The sequence below is a fragment of the Pollicipes pollicipes genome, unplaced genomic scaffold (genome assembly GCF_011947565.3).
Source record: "Pollicipes pollicipes isolate AB1234 unplaced genomic scaffold, Ppol_2.1 Scaffold_6686;HRSCAF=7923_pilon_pilon_pilon, whole genome shotgun sequence".
Lineage (NCBI taxonomy): Eukaryota > Metazoa > Arthropoda > Thecostraca > Pollicipedomorpha > Pollicipedidae > Pollicipes > Pollicipes pollicipes.
In genome coordinates this window covers 10,855,636-10,880,247 of record NW_023596921.1, presented here as the reverse complement: position 1 = coordinate 10,880,247, position 24,612 = coordinate 10,855,636, and the positions used below count along the sequence as shown (strand labels likewise).

Genomic DNA, 24,612 nt, shown 5'->3' with positions numbered 1-24,612 from the left:
ACGCCGCGCAGGGCGGTAGCACGATATCGTGCCCACAAATCGCCATCACTCTCAGTCAACACGCGATGCCTTCCACTGGGCGAAATCTCAGCCTCAAGGTATTTGAATAAAGTCTCGAGGAGCTGTGCAAGTCGCGCTTTCCTAGGTTTCGTCGCCTGTTCCGGACATTTTTGGTCGCAAAAACGCTTTGATACTTGTATTGATCCAATGAGTTGCGCTTACGCAAAGCAACCGAACAGCCAACGCATGGCGGCTGGTCTTCAGAGACGCGTGACACATGCGTCCCCAGAGTGACCAGGCACTAACGGCTATCACTTTCGCCGGTGGTTGGTGCCTGTGAGAGGGCCGGCCCACAATCTTCCGTCTGGCAGGTGACGGTCGGGAACGGGAAACGGTCGCGCTCCCTGGAGAGTCCCCTGGCCTGGCCGGCGGGAGAAAGGACGCTGCGACGACACGGAGGACGCAGTGGGCGCCGAGAGGGAAAGAGACATACGGTGGTCTCCTCGGGCAATGCTTAACACTCTGAACCGCCAGTCCACATGGACAGCTGTGTGGTTCGGCTGTTTTGTACGATAATTTTCCAGTATGGGAGAAATGTAGCAACGCAAGCACTCCAAATTTTGCAATGGGCTCTGTGGTCGGCCGGATTTATACGGAACAGGTATAAAAGATAGGAAGTTTGCATTTGAGATAGAAATGAGCAACAGGGAGACTCAAGCACGTGTTAAGGAAGCATCGCTTGAATAAAATTGTTTTACGCACTACAAAAAACCTTACATTTTTCGTTTTTCTGTTTCAACAAACGACGTACTTTACACCCCCTTCCCCACAAGCCCGGCCCACGTACACCCAGCGCGCATCACCACGCCCGTCGCGGCAACAGGCTGCCACATGTTACAGCACCGCGAAGCCCAGCGGCGCGGCACCGGGGCGGCCTCAGCACCGGGCCGGCAGAGTGCACGGTCTCGTGCCTTGGCTGCCGCGGGCGGCGGCCACGGCACGAGACGTGACAGAAGAAATAGCACCTCATGTTCGTCCGTCAATGAGAGTGTTGTATCCATTAATGTACTCATTCTTGGGGTGTGGTGCCCGTCGCAAGCAGTAAGACACAACGGTGCATGGTGAGTTGTTTATCGTTTCTTCGTGCTTCGTCACGTCTGCTATAATTGCCAACCTGGCCGGACAGCTAGGCCTTGAACGTGCAGATCGTGGAAGGAGCTGCAGCACTTGGCTTTCATCTGGACAAGTTAATTGCACTGGCACTGTACCACCGCCTGCGGCTGCACTCATGCTTTTGGTGCAAGAAATAAATTGGGCGCGTTTATTAACTTCAGAGTATGCGCTGTGTTCGGCAGGTGAGTAAAATAGACCGGACCTTGTTTCATATCTGCTCAGGCGATGCCGCTGATTGTGAACGGTCAGGCGGTCATGCAAACGTATCTCATTGAAAATCCAATCGCTATGAAGCAGGTCAAGTCGGATGCTTCTGCATGACGTCATGCTGTGTGCTGATTTGAAGAACGTTCTGGTGCATCAACGTTGTTTTTAGCTATTATCGTATTTTTATTTGCATAATACAATGCATCCGACAAGGCTACCGAGGCAGTTCTTGCAAAACAATTCCTGCATATAACTTCGCCCATATTGTAATCCTTATCTGGCCCCGTACACCTGTGCTGAACCTAGTCTTCGAGATGTAATGTGGGTCATCTGAACGTTGAATTAAGTCGACAGTTCGCACACCAGGGCACGGCTGTACTTCAGATTGAGGTCCGGTAGTCTCTAAAGATCAAATGGCCTAGAATTGGATAGTTCATCTTCAGACAGTGGCGTTGGCAGCCTGCACGCCTTTATTCTTTTCTAGTGTTTATCTATAGGTGTACTAGATTAAATTGCTCAGTCGTGCAGCCGTTCTACCTACCCAATATTCTTCACAAGCAGATTATTAGTGGAAAACACTGTTTTCCATGCCGTGTTATGGGATGGGCACCATCAATGGGATTCCGCTGATACGCCACCTTTATGTCTGGAATTTATAGCGTGATAAGGCACGATCTTAAGTGTCTCAATTACCGGCAAATTTGTGCATGGCTGAATGCAGATTAGCGCCCAGCACTCACCGCATGCTGCATGCAGTGAATGCCAGCGGCTGTATGCAGCTCATGGACCACTTGGGCCGGGCTCTGTTTGCAAACTAGTAATGAACAGCGGAGAGCAACACTGGTGACCTTAAACTTCACAGAGGACAGTGTAAACTTTAAACAGCCTCTAATGTTGCCAACAATGTATGAATACGTACCCCTCATTCTGTTCCCTATGTAGACGACGTCGGTGTCATGACTGGCACAAGCCAGCTAGCGACCCAGCAGTCTCTGATATAAGAAGTGTCGTGCATCGTTATGTAGACTGCATTGTGCCCCGGAGCCTTATTGCCGCCCCCGCTTCTCCCTACCATCCTGATGTATGTCATGTCCGAGGCACAAATATTGGCGCCGACGTTCATTGAAATGGGCTTTCAATATACGCTAAAGGTTTGGAGGAGCATAACGTGAGTGCTGCATGCTCTTACAGCTAACTAGGCAATTGATGGGGGTTGTGCTATTCCCTTGAAATCTGGGCAGAACAAAACACTGGTCTTTTTACGATGGGTTGTACGGTTACTGGGAAAAATGTCAAGCTGCATTCACATCTTTGTATATCAATATGCATCCACGTTAATAGCTATGTCCTTACTGCTTGCCATCTCAGCTCTTCTTATCAATTATTTTATACTGAAATCAAGTGTCTGAAAGGGTATTTCCGGAACAATGGGTTTCCCTTGAGAATCATTTATTCATTCATTTCTAGTTTCCTCGATGCTAGGCATCTTTTCTCATCCAGGACCTTTTGATGCTCCGAAACTCAAAAAAGTATTTCGTTCTGCTGCACTTAAGCCCAGATTCTGAACGTCTCAAACGTAATTTTATCAGCCTTCTATCGAAACTCAATCAATTTTTAGGTCATAGGAGTATTCTGATATCGGACTCGGACTAAATAGGTTGCTATTTCAAACATAACAAGAATTTCCTCAATGCTGCCAATCGATTATTGCATGCGAGCTTCGTTGTGCCTGGTGTGAGGCATCCTACATAGCCCCACACTTCGCACCTTGCGCGGCCACATTCAACAGCATTTGGATAAATCTATGCGGACGGGAAAATCTTGCAAAAACTAACCCTTCCTCCTAAGAAAACATTCATTTACACGTGACATCCCAGTTTTTTATTCCAATTTTGGCATCTTGGGCACGACATATTCCTCGCTTGATTTGAGAATCTCAGGGTCTTAAGGCACTTTTAAGAAACGTCCAGCACTAAATGACATGACTTCATCATATTCATAAAATATGTGATAGCATGAATTATGTCTGTAACTGGGAGAGTTGATGTGCCAACGCATGTACTTGTGTGCTATTTAAACCATGTGCGTGTTTTAAACCTGGTCTACACTGAACAGCGTGTTCTTTTGCCCGATGATGCAGCCATTGTTTTATGAAACGCGTCGCCAGATAATATAATAAGCATAAGTTCACCGGCATATATTGATATGAAGCACTTCTTAGTGAGTGAGCCGATATATATATATATATATATATATATATATATATACACGTATATATACATATATATGCACACACATATATATATACACGTATATATATATATATATATATATATATATATATATATATATATCGCAGTTGCTCCAGTGCACTTCATGACTGATCTCATTTCGAGTGCAAATAAAGGCAGTTTCCAACAGTGTTCCATCGGACTTCAGGCTGGCCATTTCATCTGGCATAACAAGAACTATACTCTTATACTGTAGTAAGAAGCCAATTGCCCTGAGCAGTATAACAAACGTCACGTTGTACCTAGGTGGACACGGCCTAATATAACGAGCATGGAACAATTTACATATAAAATAATGGACAAGATGTAGAAATAATACGTATCAAAATGCAGTTTGCTGCGTAGTTTAAGTCATGAAGCTTGTCTATGCCGAACGATAATTATACCCATGTAAAAAATATACAAGATCGTCACGAAATGTACATAGGTGTTTAGCTAAAATGGAACGAAAGTTCCAGAAACTTGTCCTTCCAATGTTGAACCCCAACAAGCTGAAACTGTCACAAACAGGAAGTTTTAGCAAGCATTACACTAACTTGAAGCCCATGAAAGAGGTAAAGCAACTTGAAATGACCCTCCAAAGATATCACACTTCACAAAACATCATGACATTTTGGCCCACAAGCCGCATATACTCAAGCACTTTGCAGGCAAAAGCGTCTGCATTATCAATTATTGCTGCCATTGGCTCAGTGCTTCAGAGCATGAGCAGCACCTCAAGCTCTGAGAGCTGGCCTGAGCGATGACCAGACCGTCATGCATCAGTGCATGAGCCCCGAGCGGGCGCGGCGCAGGCGACAGCCCGGTCAGTGCACAGCCTGGGTCGTTTCTCGGGGCCAGGTAACGGAGCTCGTCATCTGCCGCTCGCCCAGCTCCGTTAACTGTCACCCGACGCCGACAGTCGTTTAGTCGCGTTGCATAATGAACTACCCCGAATGCGACGAAGGCCATGGATCTTCCCACCCATCTGGGCTTAACTTAACACGAACGCTGCAGGCATGCGGCAACCAACAAAAGTCCCCTCGCGACCCATACACGGACAGCGCAGCGCGCGCAGTTCACCCGCCATCACCGCCGTACCTTAGCAGTGAGCGGGGTGGCCGGTTGTCCGCGGCGGGGGTCTAGCTGCGCATGCCGGTGTCCCCGGCTCCGAGCGGTGCGTCGGGCGGGCGTCACAGAGAGCTGAGACTGCGGAGCGTGCGAGCCGGCCGGCTGATGGAGAGGCACTGGCAGCGCCCGCGCCGCCGCCGCCAAAAGTGAAACCATTCATCCGCGTCCGGCGGCCGGCGGCCGGCGGCGGCTCCCACCCGCTGCCGACGGCTGGAGGTCAGCAGTCGCCGGGGTCGCACCGCTGACCCCCGGCTGACCCCAGCTGTCGCTCCAGCGGTCATCACGTCACCGCTGATGGAGGACTGCAGCAGTCTTCTCGGCTGTAGAGGTATCGGCGTAGTTTCTAGAGCACGTGGTGATCGTGATGTCTTTAGCGATATGAGGAACGAGATTGGGATCTCAAGTGTGTATATTGCTGCAGTATGCAAATAGCCTGTTGTGGGTCGTAACGTGCTAATGCACGCCCGACTGGCCAGCTGGATACCTTTTGCTCAGATGGTGGCCAATTTGACACCCGTGAGATCTAAATAACTAAGGGAGCTAGAAACACTAAATTCACAGGGTTAGCTAGCTTGTATGTGAACTCACTTGGGCCAAAATTTGAGGCTCCTAGATGATAAGCTCTGGGTCAAATAACATCAAACAAGGTAAAACTCCAGATTAGTGTCCAAAGTGCCCTCATACCTCCTCATTCAACCATATTGAACCGAAATACCTGTCCTAGTCAAAATGATATCGATGTTCATTTAAGGTCAGTGGCCATGTCTGACCCTTAAGCAGGCCATGGTGACTAAAATCTTACGAGATTGCTTTGATTTTTCCATTTGAATGGGCGTCAAGGATTACGCCGGGCGGAATGTTTCTAAACAAATGTTGACCAGGGCCATTTCAGGTCAGTGACGTACTTTGATCTTCACAAAGTCCATGGAAGATGTCTGCTGCAGTCCCTATTGCCACTAAATTCAAGATGAGCTCCAGAAACTACCCTATGAAGCAAGATGTCGAGAAAAAGCGAGTTGGTTTTAACTTCGGTATGACCTTTATGCCTGATCCTATGTCAATGAGATTAGTTGAAGTCCGAAATTCAATTGTGAATCGCCCAATAAACTATCTCACATATGTAAGACTGTCTGATAATCCATTGTCGCATCGGATTGCGCGATTGCCTAGAACTTGTCTTTGCTGCCAGCCACGGCTTGGCTTTGATCTGTCATGGGTCAGGGGCCTTATAAAGTACATATTTTGTTTATGCCAAGAGATCTGCTATTCTACTGCCTACAGCTATGCCAAGCTTGGCACTGCTGCGCCACGTCGTTCGGAATTATGTAAAATGCGTCGGAGGTCAAATTGACCCCCAACCGGGCACCTGTTAATGTATTAACGTAACTGTAACGCTTTAACGTATTCTCCAGGATCAATTTGAGAGGCATGATGGTCATCATTTGATAGACTAACGGGGCAAGCCGCTGGTGCGGAGGTCAACTTCAGCGTTATCACTGGTGCAGAGAACACTACGAATCATTCACTGACGTCGAGACAATTAGTACTCAGTGCAGGTGACTTAACGTCAGATCAGGTGTTGTATAAAACCTTTGATATGTACAATATTTTGCATGCACCGTCTGTGTAATGTTTTACAAGTCCCCTATGCCTTACAACAGAGAGCACATCCCATTATCGCGCGGAGCGATCATGTACGGTTCCTGTCTTTTGGAATCGAAGTGTACAGTTTTTTTGTTCGTTTTCTTTCATACCTGTAGGACGCCTCTTTCGTCGAGGGAGGAGCAAATTAGTCACATACGTGGTTGGCATCACCATGTAGCTAACACCAAGATGTAATATAATGACCGGTCCCCAGTTGGAAACCGATGGAAAATGGCTCGTAATGCATGGCAATGTCCCCTTCATTATTTTCACACGGAAAGACGTGCTAATGGTTGGCGTCTGTGCGCAAGCTCATGAACAACACATGTTGAAAACAGCATGGAGCCATCTTGAGCCACTCATAGCCCCATGAGATTCATCTCGTCTGACATTTTTTATTTCACAAATAAGATAATAGTACTAGCCTTATTCTTCGGAGAAAAAAATGGTAGAAATGGAAATACAGGTGCGTTAAAATTTCGGCAACATACTTTTATCGAGACAAATAGCAGGAGAGAATTATTTTCTTCCTTTATCGAAATATCAAAGCATCTATAACTGTGTTCCCCTGTTCTTTTTCTCCGAGGAATAAGGCTATTACTACTTCATTATATATGTGAATAATGTTCCTCGCAAATGCGCTTAACAACTAACGTGACATTTTTAATCGATAAAATCGAGACATACGTCATGATTTCAGTCTTTTAAATGTCAACTGCAGTGTTGCGAAACGCATAAATACTTCGCCTGATTATTGGTACCAGTGAACAGGCTATACGCTTGTGCATGTGTGCACCTTGTGTGGCCCAATCCCTTACGGTTTTAGTCATTGTGTCGTGTATCCACATCGGCATCAAAAAAAAAGTTTAGACTTACCAGTACCATGGGTTCTTTAACGAATCGCTAAATGTCAGCTGTTAAGTCGCGGCCGAACTTGTCAGCTGGCGTCAAATGCCAGCAGATACGGCGTGCTATCATTGAAGAATCAAACGGCGGAACTGCTTCGGAGGTTTCGACGAGTTTGCTCTTAACCCGGCACCGCCACGGATGTTTCGTCACTGGTGATGGCTCGGGGAGCTTCCTTGGTATCTCAGGATGTAAACGTTTGATCGGAGAAATCAAAGTATGATCAAGAGCTCCGGCCCCTATTACCCGGGGATCATTGGGTTAACATCTGTCGCGTGAATGATGTCACAGATTAGGTAAGCCCTTGTACAAATTCACAAAAGTATTTGGTCTAAATTTTATTTGGTATCGACCAGCTTCAGAATAATGTTCGTGCAGCTTTGTAACCAGTGCAAAGGGGAAAATGCGTTTTCACGCTTAAAGAGAATGGTTAACATTTGAAAATATTCAAGCAAACATCATGTACGATGAAATCAGTTCACTTAAAACTATTGGTTTACTTTTGGGTAGAAAAGGCTGTTTTAGACGACACAATTTCTATGTTTAGTAGGCACATCCCTCAATACGCCATTATTTCATTGCGTCCTGGTGCCTAACACAACATTGGTTGAGAGCCAATCAAGGGTCGCTGTGTCTAGAAGTGGTACTCACCAACGCCAGATGTTTCAGAATCATTCGCCAGAATCATTTGGTTAACATCTGTTGTGTGAATGATGTTACATATTAGGTAAGCCCTTGTACAAATTCACAAAATCGTTTGGTCTAAATTTGATTTGGTGCCTACCAGCTTCAGAATAACGTTCGTGCAGCTTTGGAACCGGTGCAAAGATGGAAAATGGGTTTTAACGCCTAAAGAGAATGGTCCACATTTAAAGATATTCAAGCAAGCATCATGTACGATGAAATAAGTTCACTTAGAACTATTGGTTTACTTTTGAGTAGAAAAGGCTGCTTTAGACGACACATTTCTCTGTTTAGTAGACACGTCCCTCAATGCGTCATTATGTCACTGCGTCCTGGTGCCTTGCACAGCATTGGTTGAGAGCCAATTAACGACCACTGTGTCTAGAAGTCGTGCTCAACAACGCCAGATGCGAGCCACTCAGTCATCATATTTTTCTTGACCCTGATCGCCACATGACCAACGTGATGGCAGGATTTGAATGACGTCACTATGGCGTCATGGATGCCTATGGACCTTGAAATAGTTTCCTCGAAATAGTCTACACCTCTCTCGCAGCCGTGTAGTTCAGAAACTAGATGGGCTAAACGTTTAAAAAGGCAGGGTTGTGGGCTGCACCAAATGATCTTCAGGATAGCTATTTCGGTTCAAATCCCCAGACGCATGTGGAACACTCCCTTTAGGAATACCATGGTGTTGAAAAAGGTTAAGGGTAAAGATTGGTTTGGATCAAGGTAACAACAGCTGAGGGTAGGTTCAAAGTCTTTTCAGCTCGACATTGAATCACCTCATTGTGTATGATTCCCCTGCTCTTTCAGTTAATATGCATATAGATGCAATCAGCTTGGGAATGTGTTAGGTCTAGTGGTTTCCGTATGACATGCGTAGATTACATATTCATCGTTTGGTTTGACACACCAGTTCGCTTCATATTATCTCTGCTGGTAACTGGGTGTGACTCTTTTCAGTGTGATTGATTACGACTGGCAAATTGGCGAGCCACTTTATAACTTACGTCAAAACAATCGAAAATGTAAATCACGTATGACTTCATGCAGGCATGCCGATCTTCATACAAGACTCCACGTGTGTTACACTAACAATAGCATGACCTGTCTGACATACGCTAAGAATGTGTTAAGCAGATCACCTCACACTTATCAGATGGAGTTACCCTTAAGCTCCTAAGGTAGCCGGGACAAAGCATTTCTTGGAATGGGCCGAAATTGTATTGGCGGCCAGTTGAAGGTATTCGGGGCATTTTTGGCAGTGCAGAAAGATTATCAGAGAAGGTGCCCACCTGCGGCTCACTCTGCAGCAAGCGTTGAATAGGAAGACGCTTATAAAAATCAGATGTGCGCCACGCTTGATCTGCTTCGGATTTCGCACTTTTACAGGCTGAAAAAACGCAAAGGAAAATGCAGATCACGTGTTCCATTCTCAAATTTTTGCTCCGGCACGTTTTGTGCACGACGGCGGTGCGGTATTCACATCCTTCGCCTTGCGGTAGATGAAAAAATCGGCAGAGCTCGTACCAGGTCACAGGCTCAATGCTTAAGTACTAAATTGTCTGACTAGCGGGGATAAATTTGCGCGAATGTTGTGCCCATCGCCTATGACACATTTGCATGCAACTGAGGCGCATCCACACTGGAAATTAGCGACACGAAAAGGTGTGCAGAGTTTTTTTTTCCAGAGCCGTTTCAGTGCAGAGTTCGTTTTTTCATGGTGCCGTTATCTGTCTGATGCTGACGCGCTCCGCTGGCTGAATGATGACGGTCGGGCCGGATTGTATTGTACATATTTTACAGCTGACGAGCGCTATAGGCCACGGAAACTTGTGGCATAAATAGCACTTGGCTGTAACCTCTAACTGCATCGTGCTGTTATGCCAATGACGACAACGACATTACAAACCCGTGGCCTGTAGAGCTTACAGTCACGGCAGCGGAAGCCTCGGGGTCTTCTGCACTATCCGCTGAGTAACAAGGGACACCGCGCCATGCTTGTCTCACTCAGCCAAAAGAACCATTTAGCTCATCACATTTTACAGCATACCTGCGCTACGCCTGCGTGTGCGGCATGCGAACAAACCTTTGACTGAGCCCCACGACGAAAGCACCAGTCCGATGACTGCCGGATTACTCACACCCACGCCGGCATACTGCTGTTACGCTAATCCCTACATTTGATCGCATGTGGTCGCTCTGCTCCCAGCAGTGCGTGAATGGCGGCACAGTCGGCCACCACCGCGCCGGCGGCCCCGGCGAGCACAGGGTGCCGCCTCTCACGAGTGCAAACCTCGTGCCGATCCCACCGCCGGCCGGCGCCGCTCGGCCCCAGATTGCTGCTATCTGGAGCAGCGGCATAATGGGCCGTTCATGATGGTCCGGGCAATCTGGGCAGCGCTGCTCACACCGGGGCGTGATTCAGCGCCGGCGGATGAATGGAAACAGCGGCTGACGCGGTGATACGGACCGTTGGTACGCCGCGCACAGTGTGCTACGGCTCGAATCGGACGTCGCGTTCCTTCGGCAGGCGAACGATTGGAGCTTATCGGCAGCGTGGACGGTGCTCAGCGGCTCAACGGCAGCAATTAACTTTACCGCCATAATTTCTTCATCGGAATTTCATCTCAGGGCGTGAGCGGCGCGACAATAAAGACGCTGCGACTGGTTGCCAGCACCTCAATCTATATCTACATATCTAATGGTTCCACGTTAATCGCGGCTTGCCACATCCGCCAATGGCCCCTTTCACGCTGGTGGCGGCCTATTTTGTCCTGGCGCGGGCTACGACTGCAGGCCGCTGAGAGGTATCCTGCCCGGGGTCAGGGCAGGTCGCTCATTAGCCCGCTATTGGTGGTCACAAGAGGCAAGTGTCTCTGCATGCAGACCGGTGGTGCAACAATGAAATGAGGCTCTCTGTGCGACAAATTCGGCAACAATGAAATGTTGCTGCGTGGCGTGCTGAATGAGTTTTGCGGCGTGCTCGGCTGGGTACGTATATGCATGCGAGAGGGGCGCATTGTTTCGGAGGCGCATGACCAGTGTCGCAATGGTAGCACAATCAATAGAAGGCTCTGATACGTAGGCCAGGAGCGAATTAATGCGCGGGAGCAAAGTGCTTTATTCAATAGTCTTTGTTTCGTCGAGCGGAGGCTTGCAATTTGATCAAGCCGAGCCTTGGCCGCATTGCAGTAGCAGGAGTGGCCATATTGAGACATTGCCTTTGCATTTCTAGAGAACAACGTCGCAAAACTTTAACGCCCTCACAAGCGTGCTCTAAAACAACATGTGTTTGTGCCGCGACCGAAATCTGGTACGTGTCAGGCATTGGCCATTGTTCACGTTAACCCTGGCATACGCTGTCACTTGGTGTTTACCGACTGTGGCGCGACGCGCGTTAGGCACATGCGTCCGGTATGATTTTGCAGCATTCCTGATTTTAAGCTGCATTAGTGACAGTAAGCAGGAGATAAATGGGGCACTTACATCTGTTCTACGGATAACACTGAAGAACGATGACAATAAGTAGCTATTTATCTGCACTGCGGCAGAGTTTCCCGGTATGTCAGAGCGTGCATTAGTGGAATGCTGTGCACAGACGAATACGAAAACGCCTGTTCACAAGAAACGATTTTCCTGCAAAACAGAAACGCCACGTTAATGCTCGCAACGTTGCTAGCAGCCAATGCCGGCATTGATCAAGCAACTGTTAACAAAGCTTTGTTCGCAACGTTGCAGACGAAAACTGCAGCTCTGTTTATGACGCATAATGTGGTTACTACTTAGCGTTCATATTTTAGCATTGCATGAGGGTCATTATGACAAATGCACGTCAACATTAAATAGAATCCCTCAATCAACAGGTTTCACAGACTGTACTAAGGGTTGGACAGCCAGCAAAGCTCCACAACCTTCCCGAAGACGAGAGGCTGTTTCTCCGAGCACTCGAAGAGCCAATAATAATCATCCAGTCCACATTGACCCTTCATAAGATGCTTTGCTCATCAATACAGTCCACGCGTTCCAAGAAGCTTAGAAAATAGTGTATGAATATTTATCATCCATGTACTCTACGCTGATAGCCTCTGGTCACAATTCTCTATTTATGGTCATATGCGTAGAAACAGGGAGAAGACATGGCGGTCTGTGGCTATCAAACTTAAATGAAACGAAGTCTTTCCCTTTGTGTTATGTCCCTCTGCCCGTGGGCGCACTCAAAGAGAGTGCCACGCGCCCCCTCTCATTAGAAATTTTGTGCTGCGTCATTATGCATGTGAAAACATATGGAGGGTTAAATAATCAAGTTAGCCAGATCAAAATAAGTCAACTAAAGAACACACACACTGGCTTACGTCATACAAGACATATCGCACCTGCGGTGCTAGAATGGTTTTCAGTAAACAATTTGAAGCTGTACGCCTCATTGCGGACGCCTGCAAGCATCCAAGCCTAAGCGCTGCATTCTGACACTCATGGCATGTCCTGTGTGGTCGTTCGGTGTCACCTCTCTCTCTCTGCCTCCCTCTCTTCTCTCTATCCTCTCTCTCTTTTTTCCCCCTCTTAATCTCTCCTCTCTCCTCCTCTCTCTCTCTCCCCTCTCTCTCTTCTCTCTCTCTCTCTCTGTCTTTTCTCTCTCGCTCTCTCTCTCGCTCTCTTCTCTCTCTCTCTCCCTCTCTCGCCTCTCTCTTCCTCTCTCTATCCTCTCTCTCCCTCTTCTCTCTCTCTCTATCTCTCTCTCTCTCTCTCTCTCTCTATCTCTCGTCTCTCCCGCTCTCTCTCTCTTCTCTCTCTCTCTCTCTCTCTCTCTTCTCTCTCTCTCTCTCTTCCTCTCTCTCTCTCTCTCTCTCTCTCTCTCTTCTCTCTCTCTCTCTCTTCTCTCTCTCTCTCTCTCTCTCTCTCTCTCTCTCTCTCTCTCTCTCTCTCTCTCTCTCTCTCTCTCTCTCTCTCTCTCTCTCTCTCTCTCTCTCTCTCTCTCTCTCTCTCTCTCTCTCTCTCTCTCTCTCTCCTCTCTCTCTCTCTCTCTCTCTCTCTCTCTCTCTCTCTCTCTCTCTCTCTCTCTCTCTCTCTCTCTCTCTCTCTCTCTCTCTCTCTCTCTCTCTCTCTCTCTCTCTCTCTCTCTCTCTCTCTCTCTCTCTCTCTCTCTCTCTCTCTCTCTCTCTCTCTCTCTCTCTCTCTCTCTCTCTCTCTCTCTCTCTCCTCTCTCTCTCTCTCTCTCTCTCTCTCTCTCTCTCTCTCTCTCTCTCTCTCTCTCTCTCTCTCTCTCTCTCTCTCTCTCTCTCTCTCTCTCTCTCTCTCTCTCTCTCTCTCTCTCTCTCTCTCTCTCTCTCTCTCTCTCTCTCTCTCTCTCTCTCTCTCTCTCTCTCTCTCTCTCTCTCTCTCTCTCTCTCTCTCTCTCTCTCTCTCTCTCTCTCTCTCTCTCTCTCTCTCTCTCCCAGACACACATATCCATAACTCCCGTCCACATGGTGATGTTGGCTATTTTTCCCATCAGTTATTCAATGCCCCTTGGAACCAGACCCTCTTTGCACTGTGTTACATTTTCACAGTAGACCTGATTTATGTATTGACCTTACGTTAGATGACAGCAGCCCACAAATCTTCTCGGAGAATCTTGCATCTACTCGGGAGTCTTCCGGACGGTTCGGACATTGTTGTCATTCCCTGCACAGCGCGCCGGCGCGCAGCCCAGGCTCTAAAAGCCGCCACATTCCCCGAGCCAGGCAGGCAGCGGCGGCGGACGTGGCGCCCGTGCCAGCGCCGGGAGTGTCTTCCACGACGCCGCCGATCCGGAGCCGGGCCCTGCCGGGCTCCGTCGAGCCACCACCTGCAGCCGATCAAAGCGGAAGCCGACGGCGCCGCGCTGCGGTCTTCTGTTCACTTAGGAGGGGGAGAGGGTCTGGATGTACGGACCCGTGCTTTTCGCTAACGAACGGCACTGATTCAGAACGCCTCCCCAAGTTAAAAACGCGGCCATGGACCGTGGCTGTTTGTTCCAGATTCATGCTTTTGTTTATTACGTAGGTGGTACCCTAGACGATGATCTATGGTGAATCGCTTGCACCGCGTAATATGCCGTGCGATCTCTTGGTATGTGGCTATGACATCACGCTGCGGAATCTAGCCGCGAGGAAAAACGTGCCAGAGATAAAGGTCGGCTATGCCGCCGTGATGTGCTCCGACCTCCGCCAACCAGATTTTACACCAGTTGTTGCGTTGTGTAATCGGACAGAAAGGTTTTCCCCATGGAGCCGGCGCGCTGCACGACAGACGACGATCACAGCGTGCTCCCTATTAGGCACCATCGTAATGGAGTGTAAGATTGTGAACTTGCACAACATGATGAAGTAGTAAATGGGGGGACTCAGGCCGCCTGCGAGGATCTCATGCAAACGTAATAAAAGAATGCGCAAGTTGTGGCGAGCTGATTCTGCCGCAACTGTGTCCTCACAGCCGGAGTTTGGGAACCTAATCGGAGGAACAAGCGTAGGTCACGCTGCTCACCTCACAGTTTCGGTTAGAAATCTGGCGAAATGACGTCACCAAGTGTCATCTGTCCTCTGCATGTGAAAATGCAGGTCAGCGTGTGAATTCTCTCTGCCAGACATGGCACGGGGGTAGAGCAGGATGACCGTCAAGCCGTCGCCGGTCTCCCCTCATGCGTGTCGCTGCACTCCTCCGCACTCCCTCTCCACAGCCCCGACTATAGCCCAGTGACAAACGACAAGCAACAATTCACTTCGTAGCGTTCAATGGCCCAAATGATTTCCAAGGTACTCTTGTTCATCCCCCATCACATCGTTTACGTACTCACTTTGAGCGCGGACCGGCGAGGTCACGGGGTCAGCGTCACGTCTCTCCTGTGTGCGGCGCGAGGCGGCTCTGAGTCATGCTCGGAGGTCGACCACAGCGGGCCCGGCCCACCCAGGACTCAGTAAACACGCGCCGCATGCGGTGCGTGCTGACCCCGAACAGACGAGACGAGGGTGCCGCCCATCGAGCCGCGCGGTGGGGCGGGGTGGGTAGCCACTCCGTCCAGGCGATGCTAATGACAGACATCGAGGAAGTAGTTAGTTGGCGCCGCGTCCTTCGCCACCATGGCCGAGTGCATCCTGAAGTGAGATATTCTGCGTGGAATGATGGTGGTTGACGCCGCCAGGCTAACGCTATTGGGATTTGGTTGAATAGCATGGCATAGATTATAACAAGGTGCAGTAAATCAGCGATACGTCAATAAGGCTTCCATCTTTAACGAATGATTAGCGAAACCGTCAGCTACTTGGCGATACAGCTAAAATAGCAATAGTTGGCGCAAAAGGTCCCAAAACTTCACCTCAATAGAAAAGCGAAAAGTAGCCAAACCTCAGATACAACAACGCAAGATGGATTCGTAGAGAAGAGACGTGATGAGCATGTCAAAGATCTGCTCAATCCAGATTACAATAAAGCCGTCCTTGTTTAGGGACTTCCACCATGCACATTTCCTATTCGCACGCAAAGCCCAAACGACCGCCATCACCACCGCCACTGAGTTTGCAGGCGCCTCTGATCACCGGGCTGGACGGCCCCCGGGCGGCACATCACGTGGTTCTGCGGAACGCTCGGCGCGCACCCGAAGGGCCGGCGGTGGGCGGTGACCGACCTCGTCGCCGAGCGCCGCCGCCAGCGCCACCACTGACACACTGCCGGGTATTGTCTCGCTGTTTGCCAGGTCATCAGCGGCGGTCCATTCGACCGCACCGCCGCCGCCGCCGCCGTCGTAGCCGACACCACCGGGACATTAGCTCGTTGTGTTGGCGGGCAGGGCCGCGGAGCCGGCCGCAGTGCGACCCTGACCGCCCGCAGCCCCCCCCCCCCCCCCCCCCTCGCCACGTCCTCCGACTCCGTGTCAGGTGGGCGTGGTCGGCCCCCCTCCCCCCTGCAGTTAATAGGCAGGTTGCCGGCGGCAGTGTGCGGCATGGAGAGCAGGACAGGGGGTGCCGTGAGTGCGGGAAAAACAGCCCCAGGACGAAGGCGACCCGCCGCCAGCAGGTCATGAATCTTACCTCGAGACAATGAACGTTAGCTCACCGTCGTAACCGCCGCGGCGGAGGCACCATTGTACTCGTGATGAGGTAAAGTGGCGCGTAATTGTCGATATTGAAGGTGTGGGCAGTGTTTGTGGTTACTTGGCCCCGTGCAGTGACGTCGACACATGCACTCCCGGGAGTGGACGCGTCACTGCGCAGCTGACAGACAAGTGATCAAGGGGCCTACGTGGTGCACGACCCGCTTGTGCTGCATTGTCCAGACATCACAAAAGAGAAAACGTTGGCATTGTCGCAGCGCCGGCAAGATAACAGGAAAGGCCGAACCCCAGAACAGCCGCGGAAATATCACCAGCACGCCGCCGCTGCGCGGAAAGCAAACCAGGAACCAGCGCCAGGGCACGACGTCCTTGCAGCCGCCATCTGCAAGTCAAGCGGCGCCTTATCTTCATGTCGGCCGCCGTGACCGGCGTGGGCACGCTCGTCGCTCATCTCTGGCGGTCGCCGGCCATCGCATCTTCCGGCGCCGTAAACACGAGCGACGCCGTCCCTGTGCCGGCGAAAAACGGCGCGACGCGCAGCGCCGACGGCGGCAAAAACGCCGCGCGGCCGGCCGGCGCGCTCGGCGGCGGGTGAGCCGCGTCGCACCGTGTTTGTCGCCGCGGCGAGCGTCGCGCCCGCTGTTTGCGAGTGCAGAGGGCGGCGTCGGCGACGGGAGAGGGGTGTCCTCAGATGTAATCGCGGGCTGTCGCAGATCTGCGCGGCCGAGGTGTCGCGGGGAGCGACGGGTGGCGCGCAACAGTGGCCGCCGGGTCACCAGTCGGCAGCAACGGGGACCTCGGAGGGATTGAGATGCAATCGCTGTCATGTGTCATTGGAGAACGGCTGTCAGTTGTCACAGAGGTCCGATTAAAGTCCGGTCACGGCGAGAAAGAGAGGGAGTGTATGCCATATTGCTTTTCCAGCAAGCTCTTTCAGCACTGGGTCGAGCAGCAGTATAGTGCTAACTTGTGTGTGGTTTGGTTTTGCTGACACTTTGGTGTGTATTGCGGCCGCCTGCCTGCTAAAACCAACTGCCAATGGTGGCGGGAATATGGTAATCACCACGTCCTTGCCTATTTAGTAGCATCTCGATGACTAGCTAAGTACCATTAGATCTCTTGCATCTTGCAAGTAATCGTTTTGAGTGAAGCTCAGCATAATTCGCTTTCAAGAACTGAACAAGGAATCTAAACAGCACGAGCAAAAAGACGTGGCATTGGGTACAAAGGCGACAAAGGTGACGACACCCCGGAAGAGCACTTGCAGGGCTCTCGAAATGTTACTAGCAGAGAATGCAGAGAACTGGCAAATTTACGCAAGCGACGAGTGTTTAAAACTTAAAATTCACACATTAGGTGCGTGTCTTGCGGCAGAAGAACGAATGAATGATAGAACATGATTACGATCTTCGATCCTAGCTATGGACAGGCTGGTAGCGGCCCTGACCGCGCCCAACAGTCCTCGGCTTGCAGGATGTCGTCTCGGGTTCGAGGCGCCGGTGCGGCGGCGCAGGCGCTGGCCAGGTCGGCTCAGAAGTAGAGACTGAGGTAGGCCTCCTTGTACTGCAGTTCCCGAATCTCGCGCTCCGACTTCAGCTTCAGCGCCGCGTCCGTGCCGTCGTGCTTGTGGATGTCGCTGCAGTCACGCACCTTCTGCACAAGCACACGAACAAGGAGCGGTGACGATAAGCACCTGGTGCATACGCACGCGAAGAAGGAGCAGGTGACGACGAACACTTTCTGCACAAGCACACAAAAAAGGAACGGTGACGACAAACACCTTCTTCACAAGCACACGAACAAAGAGCGGGTGACTGCAAACACCTTCTGCACAAGCACATGAACAAGGAGCGGTGACGACAAGCACCTGGTGCATACGCACACGAAGAAGGAGCGGTGACAAGCGCCCTTCTGCACAAGCACACGAAAAAGGAACGGTGACGACAAACACCTTCTTCACAAGCACACGAACAAGGAGCGGTGAAGACAAGCACCTTCTGCATAAGCACACGAGCAAGGAGCGGTGACGACAAACATCTTCTTCACAAGCACACAAACACGGAGCATTCGAACAACCATCTTCTTCGCACATGTAAATGTAAAGCGACGACACTAAGCACATCCTGCACACACACTCGAGCATGGAGCAGCGGCTAAATGTTCTTTTTGCACAAATAAGGAACGGCAACAACATGTAGCTTATCGCGAGTGCACACAGGCACACACACTCCAGGAGCATTGCTTTTGCAGAAACACACGAACACGGCTCAGAAGCAGCTAGAAGCCTCCTCACAACTGCGCGTATACTTGCAGTCATGCAGCAAAGTACATTGATTGCGTGCCATACGCTCATGGGTGCACTGCACCGCCAGACAGACACCAAGTAACGCAAGCAAATAGAACAGACAGCATTCCCTCTTAAAAGGTAGCATACCCCTAGAACAGACGGCATACTCATCGCTAACGCTGAACTGCAGTCTCTGAAATGGATGCACGCAACTGACGTAAGACTTAATACTGTGAAGGTCACAACTGTCATTACATGGCCAAGTCACGCATAGAACATACCAAATTCGCTCATCCGAGGTCATCTGAATGCATGAGAGCTCGTCTAATTGCAACAGAAGGACAGTTCGCCCTCTTCTGTGGATAATGCCCATCATTTGTGTGCTTTGCGACACTGAGCCGGCGCCCTGCAGTCCCGCGTGCCGCAGCTCGGCAGCCGCACCAGGGGCCCGGCATGCCGTTAGGCCTGCAGTTCAGCCCGCCGCCGGCTCGCACCAAATGGCGGGGGTCTAATTAGCGGCGCCCCCGCACCGCGTGCCTGGGGCCGGGCACGACTACTGGGGCCGCCGGAAAGATGCGATGATTGGACTGCTAGGCCCGGCACGAACTCACTTCCCTCTCTGGCGTGTCGATGATACGTGTTATCTGACCGCCACCGGTGTTTCTCGGGGGGGGGGGGGGAGGGGGGAGGGGGCGTTACGAGTAAGAGTATAAGTACATCTGCTTGCTCGCATTCGCATCTTAGGGTTGTCCACGTCACGGGTGCACGGGTGCACGGGTGTCATACAGCACGGGTGTCATACAGAACTTTAAAAAACGGCAGAAGGATCGGGCAGAGCAGTCAGATGTAGAAACTGTACTTAAAGGACGTGTTTCAATCAGTGAGCCACAGCACATTTCTTTGAAGCATGACGAAGCTCATACGTAGCCTATTGACCACACCTGGGGGAGGGGAATGAGCAGGAACTGCACCAGGCATAGGCAAGCCCTCAGAACCGAGCCTGCAGCGGCCTGTCCACGCCCGCTATCTTGCATTGGTGCGATACCTCGGCATATGCGGCGGCAGTTCTGCCTGGTGCTGCGCCCGCTCAGGGATCCGTTTGTGTGGAATGCACCTTCTGTGACCTCGGGCTCACCACGCGTCAGCGCCTGGGGTAGCGTGCGCAGCGTCTGGCTGGTCTCGAAGCGTGACCCTGGTGGGAAGCCGACACTCCCTGTGTGTCCGTGAGTGTAAGAAAAGACTACGGCTGGTAAATCCCGTTTAGCTGAGGGTTTTCAAGGGGGCGAATGTTCAGCAGCGTCGGGTCACCTTCTGGGATAGATGAAGGAAATACGGGAAATCCCTGTCAGTAGCCGGTAAAATGCGATCTGCGCCAAACACGAGGAATGTTTCTGTGGTGTTCAGAACAGAAACCGTGCTATATCGAAGAGGGAAGGTGATTTAATTAGAGAAATATCACAATAGAACTGTCGTTGCCCATGCGCTTCTCCGGCTTCACTGACGCGTGTATGACATAGGTCGGCAGGAAGCTGGGAAGGCTAGAAAAAAACCCAGATTCACTAGACTAAAGGGCATTTGTCGTCAGCAGGGCATAGCAGTGTGACTTCTATTATAGATCATATACACAATAAAAGTCTGTATATATTATATATGATATACATATTTTTAGTTAATCTTTTCCAACAAGGAAACCATGTTACTTTTTTATCTTAGCAGGGAGTAACCATATTTCCCTGCGACATCTCTAAGCACATCACACCACTGATTCTGTACCTGGAGAGGTGACCGAGCGGAGGCGGCTTCCGGTGCCGGCCGACACATCACAGTACTGATACCTGGAGAGGTGGCCGAGCGGAGGAGGCTTTTAGTGCCGGCCGACACATCACAGTACTGATACCTGGAGAGGTGACCGAGCGGAGGCGGCTTCCAGTGCCGGCCGACACATCACAGTACTGATACCTGGAGAGGTGACCGAGCGGAGGCGGCTTTTAGTGCCGGCCGACACATCACAGTACTGGTACCTGGAGAGGTGACCGAGCGGAGGCGGCTTCCAGGCCGGCCGACACATCACAGTACTGATACCTGGAGAGGTGACCGAGCGGAGGCGGCTTCCAGTGCCGGCCGACACATCACAGTACTGATACCTGGAGAGGTGGCCGAACGGAGGCGGCTTCCAGTGCCGGCCGACACGTCACAGTACTGATAGTGCTGATACCACTGATACCTGGAAAGGTGGTCAAACGGAGGCGGATTCCAGTGCCGGCCGACACATCACAGTACTGATGCCTGGAAGGTGGCCGAGCGGAGGCGGCTTCCAGGCCGGCCGACACATCACAGTACTGGTACCTGGAGAGGTGGCCGAGCGAAGGCGGCTTCCAGGCCGGCCGACACATCACAGTACTGGTACCTGGAGAGGTGGCCGAGCGGAGGCGGCTTCCAGTACCGGCCGACACATCACAGTACTGGTACCTGGATAGGCGACTGAACGGAGGCAGCTTCCAGTGCCGGCCGACACATCACAGTACTGATACCTGGAGAGGTGGCCGAGCGGTGGCGCCTTCCAGCGCCGGCCGGCTCACCTGGAAGGTGGCCACGTAGTCGCGGCTGTAGGCAGTGTACTGGGTGGCCTTGTGGCTCAGACGGTGGTGGCAGGCGCGGCACAGTTGCTCCTTGCCGTTATCCCAGTAGTCGCCGCAGGGCTTCTGTGAGGCGGAATGACCCGATCCAGTCGTGACACAGTGGCGGGGAACACAGACGCCGATGTCAGCTTTGCCACCCAGTAAATCTGACTCCCGTTTAGATTGCAGGGCATTGCTCGCCTTTAGCGCTCCGACAACTAGGCTGCATTTGATTCCAGACCGTAATGGTTTTGTGGTCCCGTTGTGCTACTACTGATAGCCATTTCGTACACATTATTGAAGGTTCTGTTTATTGCCCCCTCCGGCGCTCACAAAAATCGAAAGCGATTGCTTGGCAATGCGCACCGTACTGTGGCACCCGACGAGCCAGACCGAATGGAGCTGCAAGCGTGCGGCGTACATGCACATGGTCTCGACAGCTGTCAGGGACCAAGATTTAACGGCACGACACCCACTTCAAATGGTTCTCCAGCAATCTGCAGGCCTTATTTTTGAGCCGAAAGCATGATCGCATCGTGCAGCTATGTTTCATGTCACCCTGATGAGCCAAGGACATAGCATGCAGCTACATTTCCGAAATTCTTGGGTGTGCTTATCTTGCCTGATTTGTAATGTGCCGCATCGGCCTATCGTTTTCGTTTCTAGCAGCATAGTTTCATAGCATGACAACACCAGCCTGCTGCTATCGCCCTAGATTACCTCGTTTGCAATGTTTTTCGGCAATCCAAACGAACGACCACAACGATATGATTGTGTTGGATGTGCGAGGAATCGTAACGTTTGGTCAGGTAAAATGAATAAATCAATGTCCTCACGTACCCTCATGAAAAGGTCACGGCGGTCATATGTATTGGTTTGAAATATATATATATATATATATATATATATATATATATATATATATATATATATATACATATATACATATATATATAATATACATATAGACACATATATATATATATATATATATATATATATATATTTATATGTATATATGTTTATTGTATGTTATGAGTGGTCCATCTTGTGCTTTCTACCACTTAGCGACGTTCATTAAGTTTGTGCGCGCATGCCGCGGATTCCATCTCCCTTCACCGTCTTGACTGAGACCACATTTATCCACGGACATGGAAACTATGCTGCTTTGGGGGATCAAGGGACTTGAGCAATAAAAAATGAGAAAGTTTAGCTCCAGGTTTGCGCAGTGAATGGAACGGAACGACTCCAAGTGCCACTGATCCCCCTCCCCATCTTGGACAAACTCCTGCACCCCTTCGTATACTCTAACAGAAGCCCACATGGCCGCCTCCATCGCCAGCGCGCTGACCTGTTCACACACGTTGCAGACGTCCTCGTTGGTGACGACGCACTTGACGCGAATAGATGGCAGCACCCGCGTCTCCCCGCCGAAGTTGTGCGCGCGGCGCAGCTCGCGGCGGATCCGACATTCCTCCGGCCGGTAGTTGCCCGGCCTGCGGTCAGCAGCGGTCAGACCTCGCCACGCCCTGCCCCCGCCCCTCCCCCTCCCGCACGCACAGCGGCCTTCCCACACCGACGGCCGGCCGGCCGGCTCACCCGGGGGTACAGGAGGCGTCCTTGGCCTGGCGTGGGTTGTAGAAGCGGTCGGCTCGCCGGTCGAACGGCGCCTCCGTGGCCAGGCTGCGCTGCACCAGCAGCGGCCAGGGCCGTGACAGGTCGGCCTGGTGGCGCGTCGGCGACGGCACGCGTTCCAGCAGCTCCTTGGGCGGCCGCGCCTCCGTGCTGGCGCCGAACATGGTGCCCCGCGTGCTGCGAGTCTGCAGCGGAGGAGATGGCGGGCTGTTTCACTAACGTGTACACCTTACACGATTTTTAAGTGTAGGTCCGTTTCTCCTTGTGTCGGTGGGGGACGTGTGTCACAAAAACACCCGACTGTGTATTGGATTAACCCACATGACATGTGGCTAAAGGGCAAAATACTTGAAGCGAATTTGAAGTATGTAAATAATCATGGAACAGAATCACTTTTAGTGCTCCAAGTCAGGTTTTCTTCAACTGAAGGAAAGGCCCCGTGATTTAGGACATTTCACTGCAAAGCAATACCAGCAAGCTGACACCATGAACTGCTCTCATGCCTGAAACGCCTCGAAATTGCGATCGGTACATGAGACAGCGTATGGCAGCGATTGCTACATGAGACCTGGCATAACCCGTGCGCCCTCCCCATCATCGGCGCTAGTGGACGATCGCCGTGCCGTCTCGAGCGGTGGTGACGTCAGCGCCGGCTCCAGTCAGCTCACCCGCTCATCCAGCTGGTGGATGAAGCCGGTGCGCTCCTCAATCGGGTACTTGCCCGGTGCCAGCTTCGGGCGGAAGTCGCGGCTGAGCAGGATGCCGAGCCGGGTAGGTGGCGCTGCCGTCGGCAGGTTCGGCAGCAGGGGCCGCTCCTGGATGGAGCCGAACACGAGCCGAGGGTCCGGCGGGTGGTACAGGCCCAGGCTGATCAGCACTGTCGCAGGGCAGCAGCTCCGGTCAGTCTCAATCTCCCGTCAACACGAGGTTGGCAAACCTTATTTTGGTGCTGACAGATGGCACAGATCATCCTAAAGTGAGAGAGACTCATCTCCTCGTAAGTTACTTCTGAAAACCGTACACTTACAACGTGAGCTGTACTTGCAGTTAAAGTTAAATGCTTGCAAATGGGAAGTAAATATTTCAAATATGTGTTTTTGACCAATCAGGGTTTGGACCCTGTGTCAAGGCAAGTCAAACCTAACAACGGTCTAACTCTCGGGTTAACAGTACGCAGTTCATGATGTGGATGCCAAAAATTTGGTTTGGTCTTTAAATACTGCCTCGCCTGGTTTGAGCACTTACCTTCCATGGTTATTCAGCTGACGCTTTCAAAACATGTTCATACTTGTGTCACAAAAACACCTCGCTCTCACGAGGGCTTTTGATAAAGATTCCGTACCTGGTGATTCAACAAAAACAAAGTTGATGCGACGCCCGTGTGACATTATTATGTACCATTGCTTAAAAGCAGTAACATCAGAAAGGAGTTCAGAGCGGTAATAAATAACCAGTATAGACATGACCTGATGCAAGCAGAAAAGACCAGCGATCACAAAATATATGACGTCATCAAAGATTTCTACCGATAGAATGAAGTATACGCATAATAAATGATGGAAAAGGAAACATGGGTATAGCACAGTGACAATTTTGACACAGTCTGTTCGGCCCGATGTGACGCGTAGCCCTCCTGTTCAACCACTCACCGTCAGTTGCTGCCGGTCGGTCGCGGAGCAGTGTGGGTGGTGAGGGTGATTGATCAATATGACCTAATGAAGGGCGTGTAGTAGGACTCTGCCGGACAGCACACAAGGATAGAAACGGGGTGGAGGATCTGCGCTAAATGCGACGCGTTTCCGATTATGCCAGTACGGTTTTTATATGAGCATCGTGACCTAGCTACCCTGATGACTTCCTCGGTAGGAGACACAATCCCGTGTGCCATTTTGCTCCCCCAAGAACGCGGAATATATTCTCAACCGGCTCTGACTGCTAGTGCCATCTATTTCGCACCATCGCAAAAATTGCAACAACCAGCCTCTA

At 51.0% G+C, this 24,612-nt stretch overlaps 2 protein-coding genes across 3 annotated transcripts in view; both read right to left on the bottom strand.

Moving 5' to 3' along the window:
- The window catches only part of LOC119107459 (uncharacterized), a 28,572-nt gene extending 23,685 nt beyond the window's left edge, over nucleotides 1-4,887 (bottom strand). Inside the window, exon 1 of the mRNA XM_037230903.1 lies at nucleotides 4,752-4,887. The gene's annotated coding sequence lies outside the window, so the exon portion shown is untranslated. The remainder of the gene's footprint in view (nucleotides 1-4,751) is intronic.
- A 12,164-nt stretch (nucleotides 4,888-17,051) lies between these two features.
- LOC119107916 (uncharacterized) lies at nucleotides 17,052-24,406 on the bottom strand. Of its 2 annotated transcripts, none has more exons than XM_037231508.1 (7): nucleotides 24,339-24,406; nucleotides 23,872-23,968; nucleotides 23,295-23,503; nucleotides 22,591-22,811; nucleotides 22,343-22,487; nucleotides 20,953-21,075; nucleotides 17,052-17,739 (listed from the first exon to the last, which is right to left on the bottom strand). In XM_037231508.1, exons 2-7 carry the CDS (start codon nucleotides 23,876-23,878, stop codon nucleotides 17,617-17,619), a joined length of 828 nt encoding a protein of 275 aa, XP_037087403.1. In that variant the 5' UTR covers nucleotides 23,879-23,968; nucleotides 24,339-24,406; the 3' UTR covers nucleotides 17,052-17,616. The 2 variants fall into 2 exon arrangements, with proteins under 2 accessions (XP_037087403.1, XP_037087402.1); XM_037231507.1 differs by having other exon boundaries at nucleotides 24,276-24,395.
- Nucleotides 24,407-24,612: the final 206 nt, after the last annotated feature.

What these genes read in the sequence shown, in the direction of transcription:
- LOC119107916 (XM_037231508.1), bottom strand. An exon ending in TCCACCAGCTGGATGAGCGG is followed by an intron (nt 22,812 to 23,294) that starts GTGAGCTGACTG and finishes CCTCCGCTGCAG; the next exon opens with ACTCGCAGCACGCGGGGCAC. An exon ending in GACGCCTCCTGTACCCCCGG is followed by an intron (nt 22,488 to 22,590) that starts GTGAGCCGGCCG and finishes TGCTGACCGCAG; the next exon opens with GCCGGGCAACTACCGGCCGG.